The 26,757-nt window shown below is 41.7% G+C and overlaps 1 protein-coding gene and 2 long non-coding RNA genes across 4 annotated transcripts; 1 reads left to right on the plus strand and 2 right to left on the minus strand.

The window, feature by feature from the left end:
* Nucleotides 1-14,948, minus strand: LOC132101841 (neuronal acetylcholine receptor subunit beta-4-like). Its single transcript, XM_059507057.1, has 6 exons — nucleotides 14,831-14,948; nucleotides 3,358-3,503; nucleotides 2,851-2,895; nucleotides 2,538-2,647; nucleotides 971-1,985; nucleotides 1-182 (listed from the first exon to the last, which is right to left on the minus strand). The coding sequence occupies exons 1-6, from the start codon at nucleotides 14,922-14,924 to the stop codon at nucleotides 36-38; spliced, it is 1,557 nt and encodes a 518-aa protein (XP_059363040.1). The 5' UTR covers nucleotides 14,925-14,948; the 3' UTR covers nucleotides 1-35.
* Nucleotides 14,949-22,653: 7,705 nt separating this feature from the next.
* On the minus strand, nucleotides 22,654-24,109 carry LOC132101842 (uncharacterized). 2 transcript variants are annotated; one of them, XR_009423215.1, is made up of 6 exons: nucleotides 23,991-24,109; nucleotides 23,687-23,957; nucleotides 23,423-23,610; nucleotides 23,087-23,349; nucleotides 22,819-23,013; nucleotides 22,654-22,726 (listed from the first exon to the last, which is right to left on the minus strand). It is a non-coding gene; the product is annotated as an uncharacterized LOC132101842 (long non-coding RNA). The 2 variants fall into 2 exon arrangements; XR_009423214.1 differs by having other exon boundaries at nucleotides 23,687-24,090.
* A 1,821-nt stretch (nucleotides 24,110-25,930) lies between these two features.
* On the plus strand, nucleotides 25,931-26,504 carry LOC132101843 (uncharacterized). The gene is made up of 4 exons (XR_009423216.1): nucleotides 25,931-26,019; nucleotides 26,101-26,183; nucleotides 26,243-26,334; nucleotides 26,420-26,504. It is a non-coding gene; the product is annotated as an uncharacterized LOC132101843 (long non-coding RNA).
* The last annotated feature ends 253 nt before the right edge of the window (nucleotides 26,505-26,757 follow it).

The raw sequence follows: 26,757 nt of genomic DNA on the forward strand, positions 1-26,757 counted from the left end.
CATATATAAAGCATGAGTTGATTGAGATCTCCAGCTCACACCCCGTCTGGTCTGGCGGTGGTCTGGCTCTGGAAGAGCGGCTGGAGGAACAGACCCAGTGTTCCCACCACACACACAATCACAAAGATCCACAGAAACAGGCGGTCCACCACCATGGCCACGTACTTCCAGTCCTCGATGACCTGTGGATGCACAGAGACCCGCTTGTTAATAACCCTATTGACTCGTTAGGTGCACTCAAGACTCACAAACTGTCTGACAAATTGAACATTTCAACAAAAACTTTGTTTTAGGTTGATATAGGAGGGCAATTATGGCCCTCAACTGTGATTTACAAGTGAAACCATCAAAGTTCATCATTTCCACTAAAGAGTTCTTGGGATGATATGGAATTACTGATCATATGAGCTCAACATTTATTACTGTTCAAATGTTTGGTACGGAAGAATATTCAGGGAAATTTTTAAAAGGATTTTTTAAAAGGAAAGTCCATTTGCAACTGTTTTTCCCATGTCTTCTGAGTTATGAGCCTGTCGTATTTAAGTAACAATGCTGTGTGTAGGATAACCTGCCAAAACTCAAACGGAATCGCAATTCCTTTTGTATTTGAATTTCTGATGTCTACACGGAAAGCTGTCAATCATTGTGAGGGGTGGAACTATACTAGGGGGCGTGTTTTTATTGGGAGGTGATATCACTCACAGATGACCGTGCCGATCACTTTGATTAATGCAGGTAATTGTTAAAGGCAGTTGCCAATCAGTTCGTGCTTGTGTGAACTAACAGACAACCTTCTTGGTGCAATACATAATTCTGTATTTTTTTTTTCCCCAAATGAGTTATGATGCTGAAAATTCAACTTTGATCACAGGAATTTTTCTACTGTATTTTTGACCAAATAAATGCAGCCTTGTTGAGCAGAATGGTTGCACATTTGAAAGAGTATCTGAGAAGCGATAAAGTCACTCACACTTTGATCGTTGTCATTTCCCATCATGTGATCCGCTACGTAGCTAACACCATCCACGGCCTCCTGGATCTCAGATCCCCAGTCTGGAGCTGGCCTGCTCTCTCTCAGGTCCTGTGTGGAGCTGTGTGCATCGGGCAGGAACCCAGCGTGCCGATGATCTACTTTCTGGACCTGAGGTGCTCCGCTGTAAAAGTGTCCAGGCAATGAGAGCGCAGAGGATGCAGCCAAAAGCGAGGAGGCTGACGAGGACATGGCGGATTTGTGAGGATTGCTGAAGCCCTGCAATGTTGATCCGGGATCCCGGCGACGGGCTGAGTTTCCCCGCGGTCTCTGCATGAACAGCAGCGCTGGGAGTCTGACCAGGAACACCAGCTTGACCCAGTCCGGCATGCTGTGTGTGCTCGGAGAGCGATGGTGCACGTTCAGCACACACACACTGGTGATGATGGAGAAGGTCACCAGCACCATGGTGAACATCAGGTACTTCCCTATTAGAGGAACGTCCAGCGATGTGGGCGGCACGATCTTGGAGATCAGCAGGAGGAAGACGATCAGCGCCAGCAGGACAGAGATGCACAGCGTTATCTTCTCGCCACAGCCCGAAGGCAGGTAGAAGACCAGGATGGCCAGCCAGGTGATGAGCACACAGGGGATGATCAGGTTGATGGTGTAGAAGAGTGGCTTGCGCTTGATGATAAAGTCGTAGGTCAGATCCACGTAGGTGGGGTCCAGAGCACTGACCGTCCTCCGGCCTGGTAGAGCCAGGATGTCCCACTCGCCGCTGGGAGTGAAGTCATCCATGCTGGCCGCGTCGGACTTCAGCAGCAGGTCGATCTCGGTGTGGTCGTAGGTCCAGGAGCGGAACTTGAGCGTGCAGTTCTGCTGGTCGAAGGGGAAGTGCTTGACCTCGATCTTGCAGGCGCTCTTGTAAATGGCGGGAGGAAGCCAAGCGATGCTGCCATTGAACAGGACGATGGCGTTGGTGAAGACCGTCACCTCATACGTCCCATCGGCACTGTGGAGCCAACAGAAGAATATAACGCATGTGGGATATGTGACTAGGGCATTTTAGGCTTTATACTGTACAGTGCTGGCCAGAATGATTAGAGCATTAGTATTTTCAGCAGCTAAACATGGTTTTAAGTCAGTTTATTCTATCTTTTGCTGTAGTGTGTCAGTAGGAAATATCAGTTTACTTTTCTTTAACGTAGAGTCAGTGTATTTTTTAAACATTTTTCAAAGAATATTGTATAAAAAAAATTTAATTAGCTTTTATTTTATAGCCTGTTTTCTGCCCCCCCCCCCCCTCAATTAGTAGTTTTAATACTTTTTTAAACTTATACTAAATATAATTATGGATGCTGCCTTGGCAACAAAGTAAAATCAGTTGTTTAATATTTAATTTTATTTCAGTTTCAGATAATACGGCTGTTTGGAGTTCATGTAACTATCAGCTGGGTGCTTGCTCAGAGGAACACTGGAGGATGTTGGTGGCTCATTCCTTGCAGGATTCAGTTTCCGGTCATTATCTCCTTCAGCATCTGGGTTTCTCTCCTCAGAAACTCACTTGTTGTACAGCACTATGTCAGGCAGCCAGATGTGTCTGGAGGGGATCCGGAGCTTGTCGATTCCCTCGTACTCCGCCGGGTCCCACGACAGCCGATAATCATTCCAGTTCTGCAGATAATATCACAACTGTCTTATTACATAAATAAACTTTCCCTCGGTCAGATGAAAACAATTTCAGACTCAATTAGCAGCATGATGAATGGACAGGAGTGCACTGACTATTGGACAGGACTCACAACAGGTGAATTCAAGCAGAGCTGATGATGCTTTAATTGAGTATTAATTGATTAATAATTAACACTGACACTGACCTGAGTGATCCAGACGTTCGTCGTCATGATCTGCTTTATCTCGTTCTGGAAGCACAGAAATACAAATAATAACACAAACACACAGATGATACTGACTTTTGAAACTATTTCACAAAAATGGAAACTTGCAGAGATTGCATGTTTTTAAATTATGTAGATGTATTATATTTTTATTTTTAAATGAAAAAAGTGGACAATACACTACTTTTGAAGTCATTATTTAATTTTGTTCATAATAAATCGTGATTTAAAAAAAATATATATGTTGCCCAGCACACACAATATGGTATTTAATGGGACATTCATGATACATCATTGTTTTTAGTGGCTGGATGTGAAATCATATGTGAATGAATGTATCAATATCTCTGTCTGTTTAAGCCTCACAACTGATTAAAATGCATTTTGAAATCTGATGCAACTCTCAAAGTTTTTGGCTGCTGAAATACACTACAGCAGCACTGGTAATGATTTACTGAATGCTGTGGAGGTCAGGCTTTGACTCACCACACTGATGAGCTGCGCCAGAGACACCTGCAGGAGGACGGTCACTCTCTCTGCCCGGTTCACCGCCGGCCGGATCAGTTTATTATAGCGCTCTTTACCCAGCAGCCAGTTCATCAAACGCTCCTCTGAGTCTGCACAGAGTCCACCTGCAGACCGCCAGAGAACACCTCAGACCAGAGGACCACAGACTCATGTGTGAAACTGTTGCTCTAGGAGCTCGTTTAGTTCATAGAGCACAAAGATGGTCACAATATCCTACAGAAATACTGCAGTATGATTTTCAGTCGAATGCATTTCTTGTACATGGTGACTATATGTTGAATGTTGATTATACAAACTAAGGTAAAGTTCCACTTTATAATTTTACAATCATTAATGGAACAATAGTTGTGAATGTTCTCTGAATGTTCTAAAAGAAACAGTAACATTTAACAAGCGTTAGATTAACATCAAACTAAAAATTAAAAAAGAATTCCATGAATGATTTATAAATAACAAATATGCAGATGTGGTTAAAAAATTACACATACCTGCTATACCAAAATAAGAAGGATCATACAAAATGCAAATTCTGAATTTGAAGATCAGAGGAAATTGTACATATTTTGTCTTCTGGGAAACAAGTAAGTTTCTCCTGATAATGTCAAAGGCAGTACTAGATGATAAATGTGATATTTAAAAAAAAAAATATGACCCTGTCTGTGAAATCCAGAATAAAGTCTCGATCTAATTATGAGATAACAAGCATTAAAGTTTGATTTCAACCATTGATTTCACTATGATTTCAATCTTTGACATGGCCTTACTCAGTCAATATTAAATATTTAAAGATTATATTTTCACAGAATGTAATATATATATTTATGAAAGATGATTTTATGTAGAAAACAGTAAATCACAAAAAATTACTTTAGCTGGGTTTTCACAGGCAGGGTCCTAAATAAGAAAACTGTACACATCCTCATCCCATTCAAAAGTTTTCACCCCCAAGCTCTCAATCATATGTTTTCCTCAGTGTGAAAAGATTGCTGGAAAGGGTTCAAAGGATGCTGGAAAACCAAATCATGTGCAGGAGCTGGTGGATTTCTCTGAAGAACCTTATTCAGGACAATATGAAATAAAAAATGACACACATTTGTACAATCTCTGTTATTTTGGTAGAATAATAAACATTTTGCAGATTCTGCAAAGTGTATGTATATATTTCTCCACAACTGTGTAACGTTTTGAGAACATTATTTAAGATCAAATCATTCTGAAATTCTATTAACATTACTAGAAGAACAAAATGTTGAGAGAACCTTGCCAGAATTATATCCAAATAATAATATATATTATAATATAACTGTGAGCACAAGCTAGATTAAAGTAAATATTACGTTTTGAATATGGATATTTTTCTTACAAAAACGCATTGATTCGCAACAGAAGGCCTTTGTTCACCCACCGGGACCATGTGAGACACTTTTTTTTGGATGGGCACTTTTTATTTACTATTTACTTTATTTACTTTTATTTTATTTTATTTACTATATACTAATTTGGATTGAAGCAATGCAACCCCTTCTGAGTGCCTTTAAACAGCTTGAAAGATCAAACACAGTTTTGAATATAACTCCGACTGGATTTATCTGAATGAAGAAGAAGTCCTTATTTTCAAATTTTCATTTTTGGGTAAACTAACACTTTAATGCAGTAAAAAAAAACATGGACACACCACTGAGACCTGCAGCTTTAATTGGGATTAATTAATATTAATGAGCAGTGATCAGTGATAATTAGAGACACCCAGAGCTACACTGTAAGCACTCACTTTGTAATGCAGATAGAAGAATCACAAAACACAAGAAATGAACAGCAGACCCACAGGAACAAATGGAGAAAGGACAACTTGTAACGATCGGGACACAGGAGACGAGAGCTCCAAGAGCAGTGTGTGTTTAATGGGTAATCTAAAAATCAGAATCAAAACAAGTAGGGGGTCATAACCAAAAATCAGTCCAGAAACAAACAAACAGGAAACAAGAAACTTGAAACACAAGGAACGCGAAGAAGCCAGGTGACGGAAAATAAGGACTCCATGAAACAGACAGAAAACAGACCGGTTTAAATAGACAGGATAATGACGATGAAAGTGAAGACACCTTAGTGCAATTAACAGGTGTGCAATTGCCGTGATGAAGGGACAAGGCTTTGTGGAAAATGTAGTGCCTGCGGTGAGGTGCCTATGGGGAAGTGAGACCACTAGTGGACACCCAGGGAAACACAGACCAGACACCGTGACATTACCCCCTCCTCTACGGAGCAGCTACCAGATGCTCCACCCGAACACAAGAACAAACCAAGGAACACAGAGACCAAGAGGGAGGTGGACCGGCGGAGGGACGAAGGGCCAGGTAATAGAGGGAAACAGAGACAGGAAGTGGAAAAAAAACAAAAACAAGGAAACCAGAAGGGAGAGGGACCGGCGGAGGATCAGGGGAAGGGACGGAGGGCCAGGTAATAGAGGGAAACAGAGACAGGAAGTGCAAAAAACAAAAACAAGGAGACCAGGAGGGAGAGGGACCGGCAGAGGATCAGGGGAAGGGATGAGGGCCAGGCAACAGAGGGAAACAGTGACAGGAAGTGCAAAAAACAAAAACAAGACCAGGAGGGAAGTATCCCGGGTGGATCAGGTGGAACTGGAGCCGTGCGGTCGAGACAGAAGCCCACCAGGGCGGTGCAGAAGACCACCACAGCCGTGCGGTCGAGACAGAAGCCCACCAGGGCGGCGCAGAAGACCATCACAGCCGTGCGGTCGAGGCATAAGCCCACCAGGGCGGTGCAGAAGACAACCACAGCCGTGCTGTCGAGACAGAAGCCCACCAGTGTGGCGCAGAAGACCATCACAACCGTGCAGTCGAGACATAAGCCCACCAGGGCAGCGCAGAAGACCGAAGAAGACAAGTCTGAAACCGAGAACATGAACAGGTTAAGGGTGGCCTCCGTGGCCACGACAGGATAAGTCGAGCGCTCAGAGAGTTCGGCTGAGACGTGACGAGGCTCTGGAAGTTCCGGAGAGACGTGGAGAGGCTCTGGTAGTTCAGCAGAGACGTGGAGAGGCTCTGGTAGTTCAGCAGAGACGTGGAGAGGCTCTGGTAGTTCAGCAGAGACGTGGAGAGGCTCTGGTAGTTCACCACAGACGTGGAGAGGCTCTGGTTGTTCAGCAGAGACGTGGAGAGGCTCTGGTAGTTCAGCAGAGACGTGGAGAGGCTCTGGTAGTTCAGCAGAGACGTGGAGAGGCTCTGGTTGTTCAGCAGAGACGTGGAGAGGCTCTGGTAGTTCAGCAGAGACATGGAGAGGCTCTGGTAGTTCAGCAGAGACGTGGAGAAGCTCTGGTAGTTCAGCAGAGACATGGAGAGGCTCTGGTAGTTCAGCAGAGACGTGGAGAGGCTCTGGTAGTTCAGCAGAGACGTGGAGAGGCTCTGGTAGTTCAGCAGAGACGTGGAGAGACTCTTGTAGATCCGTGGTGTTTTGACTGGATTCAGGAAGATCAACGGTGACTTGACTCTGCTCATGAAGATCATTTGTGACTTGACTTTGCTCATGAAGATCATTGGTGACCTGACTTTGCTCATGAAGATCATTGGTGACCTGACATTGCTCATGAAGATCATTGGTGACCTGACTTTGCTCATGAAGATCATTGGTGACCTGACTTTGCTCATGAAGATCATTGGTGACCTGACATTGCTCATGAAGGTCATTGGTGACTTGACTTTGCTCATGAAGATCAATGGTGACTTGCATTTGCTCATGAAAATCAATGGTGACTTGCCTTTGCCAATGAATATAGTCGGTGACTTGACTTTGCCCATGAAGAACACTGGTGACTTGACTTGACTCCTGAGGTCTAACTGTGGTAGTGCTTAACTTAACCTGATCTGACTCTGGAGGGTCAACAGGAACCTGACTCAACTCTGGAGGGTCAACGGGAACCTGACTCGACTCTGGAGGGTCACCTGTGGCTGTCATCTTGTGCAGAGGCGCTGGACTGGCGGCCATCTTGTGCCATGGCGCTGGGCCGGCGGCCATCTTGTGCTGTGGTGCTGGGCTGGCGGCCATCTTGTGCATTGGCGCTGGGCTAGCGGCCATCTTGCGCCGTGGCGCTGGGCTGGTGGCCATATTGTGCAGTTGTGCAGGGCTGGCGGTCCTCTTGTCTGTAGACCCCGGTCTAGAGTCGGCCATCCCATCTCATTCCCCCTTTGACGGAGGGTGGTTAATTTAATGAATCTTCTCCTCCGCTCCTCCATGCTGGCTGGGGAACGCAGACAAAATCCCACACCGCTGGATCTGATCGGATCGGGACACAGGAGACAAGAGATCCAAGAGCAGTGTGTGTTTAATGGGTAATCCAAAAATCAGAATCAAAACAAGCAGGGGGTCATAACTAGGGATATGCACATCGATGCTGCAGTATCTATACATCGATACTCAGAAGCTTCTATTTTGGTATCGATATTTTCTGCAAAGTATCGATACTTAATTATATTTATAATTTATTTATAACTAAATGTTTTAAACAGTGTGTGCAGTGTGTGCGCGCAGTGCAATGTACCATTCACCATCACAACATGGCATGCACGGTCGCGACTTGCGCAAAAGATGACAGCAGTACCGCCGATCATTTACGCAGAATACGCAGTCTGCGTAGGGCACCAACTCCCAGAGGGGGCACCATCCCAGTTTCTAAAAAAAAAACACTAAAAAAAAACATGCACCATTCTCCCATCTGCGCTCACGACCGCTCGCACCTCATGTTTGCGGCTGAACGTTCATAATTGATGGATGGACATCTATGCCCGGGTAAAGGACATCAGCAATACGGGGAAGAGAAAAGAAAACTAAAGAAAGTTAAAAAAAAAAAGGCATGAAGTTGGCTTGACGTTGGATGTTCGAGAGTCTCAAATTTAGGGACTGTCTCTAAAGTTACATGCGATATTGGTATACACTTTTCTAACGTCAGTAGCATTTGAGGAGAATGACTTACAGTCATAAAAACAACTGTAATTGTTCATCTAGGTGTCAGCTATAATGCACAATTGAATTGAATGTTTGATATTTATTAAAATAAACTGTAAATCATATGTAAATTATGCTACTTTTTCACATGGGCTCAAACGCAAATTTGAAGCTCAATAGCATTTGAGGAGAAAGACTTGCAGTCATAAAACAATTGTAATGTGTTCATTTAGGTGTCAGCTACAATGCACACCTTTTACATTTTTAATATATATTAAAATAAATTATAAATCATTTAGGTAAAAACGAGGCCTGTTTATCACTTTCAGGCACATTCCAGTGAAAGTTTTTTTGTTTTTGTTTTCAGGTTCCCTTACGAAAATTAACCATGGTTTTAACAATAACACCACAAATCATCGTTCTTGTAGCCATGGTAACTGCAAATTAATTATAATATATATATATATATATTAAATTAAGATTATTTTTAAAAATCACATACACTTTAAAAATTATTAGCAGTATCGATACCGGTATTGTTAAAATTGTAACAAAAGTATCGGTATCATATCGCATGGAAAAAATGTGGTATCGCCCATCCCTAGTCATTAACAAAAATCAGTCCAGAAACAAACAAACAGGAAACAAGAAACACAAAGCAAAGACAAGGAACGCGAGGAAACCAGGTGACGGAAAATAAGGACTCCATAAAACAGACAGAAAACAGACCGGTTTAAATAGAGAGGGTAATGACAAAGAAAGTGAAGACACCTGAGTGCAATTAACAGGTGTGCAATTACCTTGATGAGGGGTATAAGGCTTTGTAGGAAATGTAGTGCCTGCGGTGAGGTGCCTATGGGGAAGTGAGACCACTAGTGGACACCAAGGGAAACACAGACCAGGCACCGTGACAAAACTTCAGCACAAACACATCTCTGATTTAAAGTGATTGTGTGAAGAACCAGCAAAAACCGAAATCAATATTTGAGCAAGTATATAATCAACCAGTGTTTGAAACTCTCGCTTTACTTTAGCCTGATTCACTACAATTAGTTAATATTTAAGTTCTTTAATTTGAGCTGTCCTAAAAAGAATTTGCTGGAAATTCAAGCAACACATCTGAAAACATTAAGAAAAAGTCCAGGATAGTAGACTATATCACATTTGAGGATCCTGCAGGTGGACAATTGTTTATAACCTTTTCTCACAGCAGCTGGAATAATTAAACAGACTCTAATCCAGATAGGATTATGTGTTTATGAAACACATGTGACTGAAATTAGATTATATTCCAGTTTTAATTGCACATCTTATTACAGATAGTTTGGGATTACACATGATTTGTATTTTAAAGACAACCAGTTCGAATAAAGAAAAATTAGCTTTTTGGATTATATATATATATACATATATATATACAACCCGAATTCCGGAAAAGTTGGGACGTTTTTTAAATTTTAATAAAATGAAAACTAAAAGACTTTCAAATCACATGAGCCAATATTTTATTCACAATAGAACATAGATAACATAGCAAATGTTTAAACTGAGAAAGTTTACAATTTTATGCACAAAATGAGCTCATTTCAATTTTGATTTCTGCTACAGGTCTCAAAATAGTTGGGACAGGGCATGTTTACCATGGTGTAGCATCTCCTTTTCTTTTCAAAACAGTTTGAAGACGTCTGGGCATTGAGGCTATGAGTTGCTGGAGTTTTGCTGTTGGAATTTGGTCCCATTCTTGCCTTATATAGATTTCCAGCTGCTGAAGAGTTCGTGGTCGTCTTTGACGTATTTTTCGTTTAATGATGCGCCAAATGTTCTCTATAGGTGAAAGATCTGGACTGCAGGCAGGCCAGGTTAGCACCCGGACTCTTCTACGACGAAGCCATGCTGTTGTTATAGCTGCAGTATGTGGTTTTGCATTGTTCTGCTGAAATAAACAAGGCCTTCCCTGAAATAGACGTTGTTTGGAGGGAAGCATATGTTGCTCTAAAACCTTTATATACCTTTCAGCATTCACAGAGCCTTCCAAAACATGCAAGCTGCCCATACCGTATGCACTTATGCACCCCCATACCATCAGAGATGCTGGCTTTTGAACTGAATGCTGATAACATGCTGGAAGGTCTCCCTCCTCTTTAGGCCGGAGGACACGGCGTCCGTGATTTCCAACAAGAAGGTCAAATTTGGACTCGTCTGACCATAAAACACTATTCCACTTTGAAATAGTCCATTTTAAATGAGCCTTGGCCCACAGGACACGACGGCGCTTCTGGACCATGTTCACATATGGCTTCCTTTTTGCATGATAGAGCTTTAGTTGGCATCTGCTGATGGCACGGCGGATTGTGTTTACCAACAGTGGTTTCTGAAAGTATTCCTGGGCCCATTTAGTAATGTCATTGACACAATCATGCCGATGAGTGATGCAGTGTTGTCTGAGAGCCCGAAGACCACGGGCATCCAATAAAGGTCTCCGGCCTTGTCCCTTACGCACAGAGATTTCTCCAGTTTCTCTGAATCTTTTGATGATGTTATGCACTGTAGATGATGAGATTTGCAAAGCCATTGCAATTTGACGTTGAGGAACATTGTTTTTAAAGTTTTCCACAAAATTTTTTACGCAGTCTTTCACAGATTGGAGAGCCTCTGCTCATCTTTACTTCTGAGAGACTCTGCTTCTCTAAGACAAAGCTTTTATAGCTAATCATGTTACAGACCTGATATCAATTAACTTAATTAATCACTAGATGTTCTCCCAGCTGAATCTTTTCAAAACTGCTTGCTTTTTTAGCCATTTGTTGCCCCCGTGCCAACTATTTTGAGACCTGTAGCAGGCATTAAATTGTAAATGAGCTAATTAAGTGGATAAAAGTGTAAAATTTCTCAGTTTAAACATTTGCTACGTTATCTATGTTCTATTGTGAATAAAATATTGGCTCATGTGATTTGAAATTCCTTTAGTTTTCATTTTATTAAAATTTAAAAAACGTCCCAACTTTTCCGGAATTCGGGTTGTATATGAAATTCAAATGGTATGACAGTAAGATATTAGACTGTACAGAAATTGAAATATACACACTAATACACATATTTTTGCAATGCTGATCTTGGTAACATATACTTTTTTTCTCAAATTGTTAAACAATAATAATATGCACGGTTTGATGTGATATGAGCTAAGTGATCATTGGATTTAATCACCATTGGTAGATTGATTTATTATTATGCTTGTTTTGCTGAATTGGTCAGAACAAAAGTGGCAGACTTGTTACTTAATTGTTCAGATGACAATCTCCCGTGAAAATTCTTATTTGGGTCATATATTCCAAGATGTAGAATATAATCTGTGATTGTGAAGTACAGTATCCACACATTCACCTCAAAATATTAGATTCCTGCCAGTGCACAGCCCACAAAAGGACGACATGGCCGTAACCAGGCTTTGAAAATTTGTGAGGTCCAGGGGGTTTCTATAATAACCCCCTTATTATATAATTGTGCTATAATAACCCCTATAAATACAATTAATTATATACTCTAACACTTGAAAAGAGACAGAAATGTAGATGTTTTTGGGAATGCTCATTTTTAAATCATACCCTATTCATACCCTATCAAAGTTTGTTAATATTTTTCTAAATTTATGGGGAGGATAATTTTATCAGTTGTTTATCATTCATGCAAACATACATATTGCCCACCAAACATGTTATTTTCGGATAGTCAAGATTACAAAAGACAATACCTGACAGTCAGCTCTGGTGGTGCAGAAGGTCAAACGTGTGTCATACATATTTTGACGTGATCGACTCGGGTTCGAATTCGCCTTTTCAAATCACAAGTAAATAATCAATAAGTTAAGGGTAAGTGTAGGGAGGGCTTTATTGTCTCAATAAGGTGGCATTCATGAAATTAGACTCAATAAGTTATTATTGCATACTGTTTTATAATGTACTACAATACTGAGGTGCAGATAATTGCCACTATTTGCAGTAAGCAGTATAAATAGCAGAAAATCCTGCTATTTTAACATAGTATAAATATAATCTATAGATATTTGCACTTGGTGTAAATAGCATATATCTAATGCTGCTATTTGCACTTGTGATGTAATGTTGCCAGATGTTGCTATTAAAATAAACAAAAACCTATTAATAAATAAAATAAATCGAAATTATTTCAAATATTTTGGAAATTAGATAAGATTAAATTATCGCTGACCCTAAACCACAACTTCCTACTTTATTAACTTTCTTTATTAAGTGTTAAATTTAGTTGAAAAAAACAAGTAAAAAAGCGCTAACCCTAACTGAATGAGAGCTATGAGGCTGAGAGGTTTTCCACACGGCCGGTTACATAATGTCTCGTTCCCTCCTCTCAGTGAACTAAGGTTACGTCTGTAACCGGAGATGTTCCCTTATCGAGTCGGTCTCACGACATTACATATGGGGAACAATAAAATCCCCGCCGTGAGGGAAAAACTATCCGGTCCAGCTCGCATTGAGCCCCAGTAGAGCACAAGCACTAATTCTTACACCGCGCTAGGTCTAGTCGGGTACCGATTGGGCAAGCGGTTCCTCTGGAAGCATAAGCAGTCGCACAGCCTCCACTATCCAGTGTGATAGCCTCTGCTTCGACAGCGCGCTGCCTTTTTTGGAACCCGCGTCTGAAGTTCGAAACTGGCTAGTTCTGTTCACATAAGCACGCAGGTCAAACACGGGGCACAAAGCGCACTTCTGAGACACTGAATTACTGTCCTCCTCGGGGCAAAATGCTTGAATTGTAACTATCTGAGCTCTTAACGGTGTTGAGTGCACTTTAGGCAAATAGCCGTGTTTGGGTAAAAGTCTGACCATACAATCGTCCGGTCCAAACTGCATACAGGCGCTGTTCACTGACAGGGCATGAAAGTCTCACACTTGTTTCCCGCAAGCTAGCGCGAGCAGTAGCGCCGTCTTAAATGAGAGCCCTTTAAGGTCGCTAGACTCGGCTGGTTCAAAAGTTGGATCGGACAGCGCTCTAAGCATTAACAGGTCCCAGACCGGCAGCTGACGAAGGCGGGTGGATTAAGCCGCCTAGCTTCCTGGAGAACTGGTATGCCACACCCTCGAATGCAAAATGGAGGAAGCGTTTGTGATGTGGGGCTATCTGGATTTGGAAGTACGCATCTTTCAGATCCACTGCAATGAAGTAATCGTAGGGCTGAATGTGCGCGAGGATCTGCTTCACAGTTATCATCTTAAACATGCATTATTCGTCCTTTTTCGGAACAAGAAAATAACGGCTGTAGAACCTGGAATTTCTCCGCTCCTCGGGTACTATCTCTACTGCTTGTTTGGCCAGGAGAGAGGAGATTTCTGCCCGTAGCAGTGGGGCACTCTGTTCTGATACCTCTGTCATAATCACACCGCCGAAGCGGGGTGGTTTACGAGTGAACTGGAGCATTTTATCGTGTTGATCACCCAATAAGATGCCGCCGGGAGCGTCGACCACACACTCAGATGGCTCGATACAGGGGGCATTTATGCATGCTGCAGTGAGGGCTGCGTGCCAGCCACCGGGGAAGCATTGACCACTACATGATTGGCAGGTGACTCATCCGTGGCTTCTTGCACGGGAACATACATAGCCACCTCTTTGGGTTTCCCTGAGCTTCCGCTCTGCAAAAGTGTGAGGGCTAAGAAAGCTCTGCATGTAATGCATGTTTATTGAAACAGAACAAGGCGGTTTCATTGTCACAACATTTATATTTTCGACAAACTCTGCGCGGGAACGCCCTCTTCACTCTTATATATATATATATATATATATATATATATATATATATATATATATATATATATATATATATATATATATATGCTTTGCAAAATCCCTTATGCACTAGCTGCATGTGTTGAATCATATAAATCTATTATTATGAACCTGCTTCACGTAGAATAAAAACAGCCTTATACTAAACTAAAACTACGTCTTCATCTCACATATACAGTACATAGATATACATCACTTTAATGATACTACTCAAAATTGCCACCAATTTTGTTTTTATTTAGCAAAAATAAATAAATAAATAAACAAACAAATAAACGTAAATAGTTCAGCTGTGTAAGAGGATTTATTAATCAAAATCCATGTAAAATTCATGTAAAGAGCTTTGAGTACCCCGAAAAGCGCTATATAAATGAAATAATTATAAAACATGCAGTCAAACAGAACAAAGAGAGAATGTCGTGTTTTTAAGCAGAAGGAAGCATTTGTTAAATACGAGCATTTATTTGCATTCACTTGGCATCCCACTAAAGCAACTATCTCACAATATTAACAGCAATAAATCTGGAACCAATAAAAACGACTCTAAAGCATATCTAAAGGAAAAGCAACAGGGTTTAACTTCTGTAACTGAGAAGCTGAATCAAAGCTAAACCACTGATGGCAGATTGAGTTTTTTTTTTTTTTTACTTACTTCGGGTGAGGGTAAACATGCAAATGATGACGGAGAGCGCGCGCGTCATGGTCCAGAGTGTATTTCGCTGTTCTTCATTGCCATTCCGCCTCATACAGAAGCGCAGAACTTCACAAGAGCGAACAGCACTGATAATGATGATACAGCTGGGGATGAGGAGGAGGATGATAGAGCCCACAGCCACAGCACGAGCAGCAGCGGAACATACAGGGCTCGCTTCTGTTCCACCAACACACACACACACACACACACTCCGCGCCTCCCTTCCTCTCACAGCACACCGTGGGGCTAGTTACAATTTTTAGGTTGAGTTTGAAAGTTTTGAAAACCAAATTTTGTAAAGTAAAATTTTGAACCAGACACTTTTAAAATAAAAGTACTCAAACATTTTAGTGGCAAAGAAACTTGTAATAAGTGGCGTGAATCATATGTTTGGCAAAAATACAAATGTAACTTTTAATATTTGTAGATAAAATTGTATAGAAGAAAACATGCCCAGAATGCAAATTAATTTATTAATGTATAAATGTGTATGGTGTAATAAGTCATATTTTGCATTTTACAAATAGACCAGAAAGAAGATAAATACTTTTGTCAATCTGTCATTTAGACATTAGACCTCTTCACATGATCCAACTTGTCTTGGTCATTCACAGGGTCAGAGTTCAGGCCAAAACATTCTTAAGGTCTGCTCTGTGTTTGTGGAGCAGAGAGATTTACACCGCAGATGCCCAGTCATCCAATCTCTCCCATGCTGATTTATTTCTCAGATGCTCTGCTGAATCAATGGGACATGCTGAGTTAGACAGGAACAGGTCGATAAAGGTGCAATTAAAATATATTGCACACACAAATACTGGAGTAAGATGATAAATTCTAGTTTTTATTGATACTTCACATTATTAAATTATCATCAACACTTTGCTCACCTCATCTGCTGTTTTTTAAAATTTTTATCTGATCTAGCAATGTATTTTGTGATTTTTATTTCTGGAAACATGCAATGCTGTGAATTCAGTCAGCAGACGACTGACCAATAGTAATGCCACAGATTAAACCTGACCTTCATTGCCTGTTGAACCTGTTTGTTTACAAAAAAAGTTATTTGAAAATAAGAAAAATTGACAGACAAACATACAAATAAACAAATTAGAGTACTGCACAGTTTGTTCACATTTTTATAAATAAATGGTTGGAAATTTAAGTCTTTAAAAACAAATCAATTTCTCAATGTTTTTAATAGCTCTCTGTAAAAAAAAAAAAAAAAAAAAAAAAAAAATATATATATAATATTTTACATCTTTAGTCCCAGTGCTTCTCACTATGACAACGTGGTGGGACTTAAAGAGCATGGTTATGGAACGATGCCTCGGGATGAAGAAACGCTTGTGAGTTATCTATTAGCCGGTTCCTCATCATCCCTCATGGCCCCAGTGTTACCCACCAAGCTGCTCAGGACTTCTTCGCCTTTGGTGGTTAAAAAGTAGATGACAGGCTGTCAGGCTGGTGCTTGCCTACACCCCATGTCAGTGTAGCAGGTGTATCAAGCTGACCTGCTGAAAGAGATGGACGAGGGAGAAAATATTAAGAATTACGACATTCAGAGCTGCATCAGGCAACAGATCTTTCACTTCAGGCCACCAAGGAGATCTTGGTGCCTTGGTGGCCACAAAAAAGCATCTGTAGCTAAATCTGACAATATCAAGTAGAAGGACAAGGCAATTCTTATGGACGCCCTACTAGCACCTTCAGGTTTGTTTGGCAGCACCCTTAACGCTCTCATGGGTCTGGTAGGCGGAACCAGCCCCAGCCATGTACAAGCTCCTCATACAGGAAAGTACAAAAAACTGAGCGTCGCCACTCATACGGTGGCGCTCCAGGCTGAAGTCTTCTAGAGATGTGATGGATCTGATGACTGTCATTAACAGCAGGAAGGCTTCGGTCAAAAAGTCCTGACAAAAAAACTTTAGATCTTATGAGGGCTGGTGTAAACCTCAGCATACAGTTTCTTCTCAGTGCCTTCAGGAGCTCATCTGGTTAACCCTGCCACCCCCTGTGTTTCAGGGCAAAGCGGTCTCCAGCAAGCGTAGCTCTCAGCTTCCACCCAGGAATGTAGCAGTTCTGGGAGGCTCAATACCTTCAGGAAGGTCTCTAGAGCAGTTAGATTGGCCATTCCCTGCCAGTCATCTGGAAGATTTAGTTGGTCTTATTACACCAGAGGTCAGTCTCGATAGACTGATTCCCTTAGTAGACTATCTGGCAATGTGGAAGCTTCTGAAAAATGTGTCACAATGGTTCCTGCGCACTGTAGAAAGAGGTTACAAAATTCAGTTTGGGTTCTCCCCAGTGGTACTTCATCCTTCTGAAGAAGGATAGAGGGTTGTGTCCCATTTTAGATCTCTATCTGTGGAACCGCTCAGTCATGTGACTCACGTTCAAAAAGCTCATACTCAAATAAGTCTTTTCTCAGATCAGGTCCGACGACTGGTTTGTGATGATAGATCTGAAGGACGCATATTTCCACATATCCATCCTTCCTTAACACAAGAAGTTCCTGAGGTTTGCTTTTGGGATCAAATCATACCAATATCGAGTTCTTCCATTCGGCCTCACACTCTCACCCTGCACATTTACCAAGTGTGTGGATGCTGCTCTGGCTCCACTGAGACGCCAGGGCATCCGCATACTCAATAATATCGACGATTGATTGATACTATCTCATGTTCCTGTCACAAGGCCCCATGTTAGGGTCTCTGTGTCGTTGTGTAATGCTAACGATGGATGTCTTCCTCACGATCTGGAGAGTGGTCATGAGTGGCCGCTCTGCCCAGGCTCTGTGGGCAGGTCCCAATCTCATGTGTCACATAAATTGTCTGGAGATGCTGGCCGTGTTTCTAGCATTGAAGCATTTTCTCCCAGACCTGCCAACTTGTGCTAGTTCGCACAGACAACACATCGGTGGTCTCCTATATAAATTGGCAGGGGGGTCTGCATTCGCGCCCCCTGTACGGGCTAGAGTGCCTGTTCCTTCTGTGGAACCAGGCCAAACGGTTCTCACTGAGGGCAGTTTACATCCCCTGGGATGTACACTAACTAGTAAGCAGACATCCTGTTGAGAAGTGGTGGAGCAGATATGGAGGAAGTTTTACAGAGGACAAGTGGATCTGTTTGGGACTCAATAGACTTGCACTGTCCCCTCTGGTCTTCCATCACTAACCCAGAGATGGGGTTCATCTCCTATTAGTAGCCCCATACTGGCGAGGCCATTCATGGTTTGTGGTAGCCTATATACAAAGCACAAGCACGGCTGAAACTCTCACAGGCAGGGGCCATCAATGTTGACCTCCGTCCGGAGTTTTGAAAGCTGAAAGTGTGGCCCCTGAGTAGGTACAATTCATAACTTCCGGTCTCTCTACTTAGGTAGTGGAGACCATAATCTAATCCAGAGCTCCCTCCATTGGGAAAACATATACTGCTAAGTGGCATCTTTTCACTTCATGGTGTGATAACTGTCATATAGACCCGATTTCTACAAGATCGTTTTGCCACAGGATTATCCTTTTCCACTTTGAAATTACTTCATACCATGCCCTTCTGGGCTAACAGTCTTTGGGGAGAAACCCGCTATTAACACATTTCCTCAAGGGAACCCAGAGGCTATGGCCTCCAGTACTCCCTAGAGTACCTGCTTGGGATCTCGTCCGCTGTTTCAAATCACAAAATTTGTGATGGTGCAGGATGGTCCACCCCTCTGACCTTCAGCAGGTTTTAGCCTTGACTTTCATGCTGCTCCTACAGTATACACTCACCTAAAGGATTATTAGGAACACCATACTAATACTGTGTTTGACCCCCTTTCACCTTCAGAACTGCCTTAATTCTATGTGGCATTGATTTAACAATGGGGGCCTAAAGTGTGCCAAGCCAGCACCAGCAGCCTGCACAGTGGTAACAAGGCATGATGGATCCATGTTCTCATTCTGTTTACACCAAATTCTGACTCTACCATCTGAATGTCTCAACAGAAATCGAGACTCATCAGACCAGGCAACATTTTTTCAGTCTTTAACTGTCCAATTTTTGTGAGCTCGTGCAAATTGTAGCTTCTTTTTCCTATTTGTAGTGGAGATGAGTGGTACCCGGGGGGGTCTTCTGCTGTCGTATTCCATCCACCTCAAGGTTGTGTGTGTTGTGGTTTCACAAATGCTTTGCTGCATACCTCTGTTGTAACGAGGTTATTTCACTCAAAGTTGCTCTTCTATCAGCTTGAATCAGGCAGCCCATTCTCCTCTGACCTCTAGCATCAACAAGGCATTTTCGCCCACAGGACTGCCACATACTGGATGTTTTTCCCTTTTCACACCATTCTTTGTAAACCCTAGAAATGGTTGTGCGTGAAAATCCCAGTAACTGAGCAGATTGTGAAATACTCAGACCGGCCCGTCTGGCACCAACAACCATGCCACGCTCAAAATTGCTTAAATCACCTTTCTTTCCCATTCTGACATTCAGTTTGGAGTTCAGGAGATTGTCTTGACCAGGGCTACACCCCTAAATGCATTGAAGCAACTGCCATGTGATTGTTTGATTAGATAATTGCATTAATGAGAAATTGAACAGGTGTTCCTAATAATCCTTTAGGTAAGTGTATATCTCTATTATAACAGTCAGAGTAATTCTGGTTCCTGAACAGTAAACTTAGAAGTGTCAGTTTTGTGAACATATGTTGATTATCTATCTAGTTAGAAAGACTCCTAAGCAGCAACCTTTTAAATTTGGGTATGTGTTACAACCCTGGCTCTAGGGATGCAACATAAAAGGACACAAAACAAAAGTATGCCAATCAAAATTTAATAACAAAAGGAAAAAAGGGGACTGAAGAAGCAGAAACACTGCTACTGCAGTGCTAGCTGCAAGACGAGAGAGTGTGAGAGCATGTGTCCTAGATTTAAAGTGGCTCCCTTCAGGTGGATCCAATTAACCTGTTAATTGCAGGAAAGCTACCAGGGAAACTGCAATGAAACAGATTAAAACACTCCCACATAACAGTATGTCAAATGTGTCTCCATGCTGAAAATTGGGGGTTAAATTGTGTTCCAAAGACAAAAAGTTTTTACAGGTTTGGAATAACATGGTGGTAAGTGATTAGTGAAACAAATTTTCATTTTGGGGTGGAGTATCCCTTTAATATCATTACTTTGAGTTGAGGACAATTGACACCGTTTCGCCTTTGCTTCGAGAATTGATTTCCATTTAAAATTTGAGCTCAGCAATTTGAGTTGTATTTAAAACAAAATCTGCAAGTAATCCAAATCAGGGCCTCCCCCAAGGGGCAGCCACGGCCACTACTGTATAAACTCTGGCTGCCCCTGTGGCCACCCCTAGGATGATTTGCGGTGGGTACTAAAAATGAAGAATGTAAATTCACAAGTTATTAAAAAAAAAGCTGCACTAGCTGTAGCACCAAAAAAGAGTGCCGATTGGTTCCACCAGAGGAGCTGCCCTTCCCCCTCACCCTCCAATGTCCAAACAAAACACAGAGTGCATGCATACATCACGTGATGCTCTAGATTAGTTCGCATATGCATTTAAATTGCATTCTGTCACTGGAAATTTAGAATGATCACATTTTTCAAGATATGGGACAGAAAATTTATAGATCTATATAATTTATGTAGTTTCATATCGTTACCATCACACGAAGAGTTAGGTTTTTCTCCGAAAGTCAGCATAATTACAAATGTGATATTGATTTTATACAACAGTTCAATAAACAAGAGGTAAAAGGGGGGGTACAATGGTGTTTCGTGTATTCGGAGTTGTTCACAGTGTTAAAAAGATGGATTCTCCTGCTAAACATGGCCAAAGTTTTTTAATTTTGAAGAATGAATGAGAATTTCTGTGCCGAAAATCTTACTTCCGGGTTGGTACAAGTTCTGGTTTTTTTTTTTTAGATTGTGGATCTAATGACGTAGACAAGAGTGGAACTCCTAATATGAGCATTTCTGTCAGAAAAGCACGCCCGTGCACACATAGACCAGAGGAGAGCGAGACCAGGCACATCAACGCACTTCATCGGCAGAGCTGCATAGGATTTGTTCGAGAATGCCTCCAAATAAGTGTGTTTTTGGATGTGAGGGAAAGTTTACAGTGTTCAGCTTCCCCAAGAACCCAGTGTTACATGAACAGTGGATGCAGTTTGTTTTTCCGTGGCAGCAACAGTGTAGCAAGTGCCTTTGTCATTTGAGTGACGAATGTTTTATAAACAAGGCCCAAATCGACCCTGGATTTGCACATCGTTTGCTATTAAAACATGGAGTAGTACCCGGTGATAAAAGACCCCATTCATGTAAGTACAATTGCATCAGATTCCTGTATTTTGTTGGAAGTCAGCACATAAGTGAACGTTAATGGAAACACGAAACATCAGTATTATAACTCCGCTCACAGCACGCCTCCAGTAGCTCAGCTTTTTCTGGAAAGAATCAGAAAGCTGTATTTTTCTTTTACAATTATGATAAAACTAAAGACTTTTCTATATATGAAGGAAGCAGTACTACTCTATAGGTACTCAAGATTAACATGAGATTAGGTGAAACTATGTTATGTACCCTTTAATATCAAGAGACTTCGGTTTTAGACAACATATTACTGGTTTTTACTCTATTTCTAAAAACAAAAATCATTTAAAACACAGCCACCATTTTGAATCTGAGTAACATGACCACAATGACTCACTTATTAACAGTGACTCATTGCCACCTACTGGCACTTTAGATGCAGCTTCTGTTTTCTCTACATTGCAAGATCAATTGTTGGTACTGATTGCATTTGCTTTGTAACAGCCAATTTAATATTGCAAACCTTTAATTTCTTTATTTTGGTGTGCAACCCCAAGAATTACCATGGCCTCACCTGGCAATCCCTATTAAAATTTCTGGGGGTGCCACTGATCCAGATAACTTTACATTGTGAATATCAGGAACCAAACTACTGTTTGGAAGGCAAATTAAAAAAAAAAAAAAAAGGGAACCTTGTGCTGGTTAGCAACTGGAGGATGGATAAAAGGAATGCACAACCTTACAAAAAGGTTGTAGAACGAAGTTGGAATAACGAAATAAAATAAGTCCTGTGACATCTTAACATCTCAGCACTCTAAATAGACATAGGCTCCTTTAGCCTATAAATAGACCAACGCACCAATAAAAACGAGTCTTTTTTGACGAATTAAATTAAGAAAAATTTTAAAATTAAGATGGGTATTTGGCAATAATGAAATTAAGATAAAGGCTCCGGATTATGCATTTAAGACTCTGTGAATATTTAGTTTTCTTTTTTTTTTAAACTCACTGCGATTAGGCTAAGCCTACATGTTTTTAGAAAATGATTGAATCTACTGTAGATGGTTTCAGCACGCTCCTGCGCTCACTTGGATGAGGAGTCATTATTCACTCATTATTCCAATTATAAACATGGTCAAAACCTTTCCACACCTCAGACTTTGCTTTAGTTGCTGGTGCAATCAAAACGTAATTGCCAGACGCAAGCCTCCGTTACACCTTCTCAGCATCCATTTTCGCATGTTTCTTGCGCTTATCGAAACATCACATGACCGCTCATTTACCTCACAAACCGGAGCGAAACCCGAGCAGAGCCCACGTAAGATGATATAAATTAAGCCCGAACCCGTCGGGTCCCATCGGGTTCGGGCAAAGATCTTAAGCTCTAAATACAACACCTATAGACAAAGATACCTCTGGGTTCTGCAAAGTTTATAAATAAAACACAACCTTACATGACCAGAGTAACTTCTCCACTAGAAATGGGAATTGAAGACCAGACGATCCAGTCACTGGAACCAGTGTGGTCAGATAGCGATCATCCTGGTAAGGGCATCTGAAGACAAAAAAAAAAAAAAAAAAAAAAAAAAAAAAAATTAGGAAAGGTCTCCCAGCAGACTAACGGATAAAGACTGGCTGTACACTCACCCGTCGCTCAGAAGGTCCCACTGGGGGAGACGGAGTGGACTGGGGGGTTGAAGTCGCCCAACAATGTCCCAGCATCAGGACAATGTTGGGGTCAGTCCTCTCCATAAATGTGCACCTCAACATACGCAGGCTCTCGCAGGACTTTTGTGATGGGATAATCAGTGTAACTGTAGTAGGACGTGTAGGCCTCATCCCCTGAGGAACAACACTGGGGCTTAACCAGACTACAGTTTGAAAGGCTTTAGGCAGACACAGAACAAGACCTTACCTTCAGCACAGCCTTTGGTGACACATTGGCCAGTCTGAGCTCCACCCTGAGAGGTCCAGGAGCAGCTACTGGTGGAGGTGGAGGAACAGAGTTGACTTCCACAACCAGAGCTTCCACAGAAGTTCCTGAAGATCTCAATATCACTATAAGTCATGGATCACCTACTCAAAATGACGGTCCCTTGTGATGGAACCATATGGTCCAATCCCCACTTCATTCGATGAAGTCATTCGGTTTTCATACACCACAGATCTGCCGTCCTCCTGTGAATAGGAACAGTGTCAGCATCCAGTCCATCATAAGCAATGCAGAATAAAACCAGTAGCAGCTGCTCACCATCACGCTCGTGCCACATGTGGTCACAGGGAACTGGTATATAGCAAAGGAAGGTGTAGGCCCCACAGGAGCACAAGGTGGGTCACTTCCACCCAGTAGATGAACCGAATCCAGACTCAGTCAAGGCAGAGTAACGTCTCTAGACACCACTAACACAAACTGACCATCTCTAATAAACTGGACAGTCACTAGAACGAGGTACAAGAGCAGGTTAAATGCAGAGAATCAGTTTAACACGAACAGAATAAGATTGAGAACACTTACCTGCCCTCCAATAGAAACACTGCTGTCCGTTAAAGCAGCAGTTGATAGCTTGACACGCAGCACCACTGATCCCAGGTAGACCACATTGGATCTGCTCAGAATCAGCTACAGCACATTTATCAAGGGGCTCTGCCTGCACTACTGGCTTCTGAAACTGCGGTTTAACTGGCTTCTGAATCGGGAACTGCTAGCTAGTTAGTTGTTGAACTGGCTTCTGAACTGGAAACTGCTGGTTAGATAGCTGTTGAACTGGCTTCTGAACTTGAAACTGCTGGTTAGTTTGCTGAATCATCAGAGCCTGAACATCCTGAAGCAATTTACTCCACTGTGGAACAGCATGACAGAAAGCACAGACTACCAAAACCTGAACCAAACACCAACTTCCAGCCATTGCTCAACAGCTAAACACAAAGTGGAGATACTGCCCTTTAGTCTTTTTGTATTCTACAGATATCAGCTAATTAATGATAGTCCCTCCCTCTTCATTAACAACTGGGTGATTCTCATTGGATCTCAAGATTAAATTCTTATTGAACGCTTAAAAAAAGGCAACACAGAGGCTGCGACCACATCTTCACTGACAACTCTCTCAAGTCTTATTCACTCAGATGCAAAACTTTGAAAATGCAAAACAAATTTTCCAAATCTTTATCTTTGTCTGATACTAGTTTAAACATATCTGGTTGGATGCCTAATATCTTCATCGTTCACGCTGGACAGAAGAGATCCGTGCTGTGAAACCGCCAATCAAAGCAGAGCTCAACATTATTGTTCATATGGACAATGGACATGTAAAACCATTTCTGGAGAATTTTTGCCCATACCCAAGCCACGTACCTTCTATGTAGATATAATTTAAAATATTGTATCAATGCTTTCTATGGCACTTTTAGCCTAACTGGGATTATGAACTCATATTTTTTTGCTGGAAGCAATAGTTTGAATCTGAATTTGAATTTCTTAACGATGGATTTGTTTCTTATAAACACACAGCCTTTCCCTTAACAAAACCATAATTGATGTGAATTATTTGTGGATTATTTTGATATTTATATCAGCTCTTTGGGCTTCCGTTCTGATGCCACCCATTCACTGCAGAGGATTCATTGGGCAGCAAGTGATGTAATTCTACATTTTTACAAATCTTTTCCAATGATGAATTGAAAACTCTTTAAAAAAAAAATATTTTTTAAAATGAATATTCCCTATTATTTAAGGCCCCGTTTACACGATGGGAAAACGCAGATATTTCCCTGCGTTTTGGCCTGTCATTTACACGAAAACGGCGTTTTTATCCCTGAAAACTATTATTTCTAAAAACTCCGGCCAAAGTGGAGATTTCTGAAAACGGGGTTTTTAGGTTCTCAAACGTCACATTATGCGCCAGAAAATGCTTAACGTCATGTGAGCGCCCTATGTTTAGAGTTTGTTTGGGTAACGTTACTGTTTGATCATGGATGCTGTTAAGGTGGTACTCTTTTTACGTTTGTGCAAACACTTTTGGTCTGTTTGCATTTGCAAACACAACTGCTGTATTATATCGAGGAGCAGAGGCGAAGGAGTTTTTGGAGATTTTGAGGATTCTGATTGGCTTGCATGGCTTTATCCTTCTCCCTACACTGCCGCCCATAGGTTTGGCATAGTTATGATGGCGCTCGACGGCATATTTATGCGGGTTGATGTTAACGACAACTTTTTTGAAAACGATGTTGTGTGCACGATGTTATTTTTGAAAACGGAGGGGGGGAAATATTCGTTTCTCTAAATACCCGGCTATGTGTAAATGTGGCATGAGTCATATCAGGGGCTTTTTTAATGACATTCATTGTCTATCATAGACACGCTGTCAAACACTAATTGTAAAAATGTGAATAATGCCACATTTACACATAGCCGGGTTTGGTATCAACGGTTATTAAAAACGTTTAATAACCGCTCACTCGGGTAACCAAGCATGACTTGCTAAGATGCCTTTTGCAATGGATTTTTTTTGGCGCGCCCTCCGTAACCTCAGTCTCCTATAGATGACCAAGGAACCACGTCCCTTTGCGTGTGTTTGTGGACCGCTGTGTGGCCACCCAAGTAACTGATGTGAATGACCTTCTGAGATTTGTTCACTGAGAATCATGGGTGTGCTGATGTCACCAGATTCTGCAGAGTTTATTTTGAGTTTGCTCCTTGTAACTGCTTTGTCCCTGACAACTTATTTATATATTTTTTCTCCTTTTAGATGTCTTGTGGATGCCAACTCGCGCTTAATGTCTCGATCCCAGGAAGAGGAAATCTGGTTCCAGCTGGAGGCCTTCGTGTTCCAGGGCAGATCCAGTCTTTCTGTATGTACTATGAATGTTGGGGAGAATGACCTCTCCCATTTGCTTTGGCTTGTGACTCTTTACCCATGGTGTCTCTTGCAGATCTACTTAACGTTTGTTCTGAAGGCCACTCTTGCTTCTGCACCTAGTGACGTGCTTCACAAATCCTGTTCCTTTGCCAATGGGTAAGTTTAGGCCACTTATGAATACATTAAGGTACCATGTCTAATTTTTCGTATTGCAGATGGCTTGCTGCTGATGGGAACCACCAGGTTTGTTGTTGCTGTGACTCAACCTGAATTCCCGATGATGGAACTGCTGCTTCTCCTTTTGGAGGTAGGAAGGTGCCCCTTTTTTTCTTTTTTTTTAATCTTGGTTTTTGACCCTTCAAGCACTTAACTGTGGTGTCCGCTTTTTCTAGGCCTTCATTGTGAAGGGGAGGCCTCGCTCGATCCTGTAGTGGTTCAAGAGCACAAGACTTTAGCTGGTCTTCGATAAATGTGTGGGAGCAAACTTTATTCTTGTTTCGGTTCCTTGTGTAGTTTAAGCAATTGACTTTAGCGAGGAAGTGGTTAGTCCTACTGTACCTGTTCTCCTGCCAGAAGGAAAGGCTCCCTTTTCTCGTTAGCGATGTTAATAACCCTTTTGAAGGGACCTGCTGTGAGCTCCCTTTTGACGAGTACTATAAAGGTGGAATACATTGCTCATGATGCTGTAAAGGGAATGTTGTTAATTGGCACCTGTGCCAAAAGAGTTGTG

Source organism: Carassius carassius, chromosome 23 (assembly GCF_963082965.1).
Source record: "Carassius carassius chromosome 23, fCarCar2.1, whole genome shotgun sequence".
Taxonomy (NCBI): Eukaryota; Metazoa; Chordata; class Actinopteri; order Cypriniformes; family Cyprinidae; genus Carassius; species Carassius carassius.

What these genes read in the sequence shown, in the direction of transcription:
- LOC132101841 (XM_059507057.1), bottom strand. Translation starts at nt 14,924, where the DNA reads ATGAGGCGGAATGGCAATGAAGAACAGCGAAATACACTCTGGACCATG. An exon ending in TGGCGCAGCTCATCAGTGTG is followed by an intron (nt 2,896 to 3,357) that starts GTGAGTCAAAGC and finishes CTGTGCTTCCAG; the next exon opens with AACGAGATAAAGCAGATCAT. An exon ending in GACATAGTGCTGTACAACAA is followed by an intron (nt 1,986 to 2,537) that starts GTGAGTTTCTGA and finishes TTGGCTCCACAG; the next exon opens with TGCCGATGGGACGTATGAGG.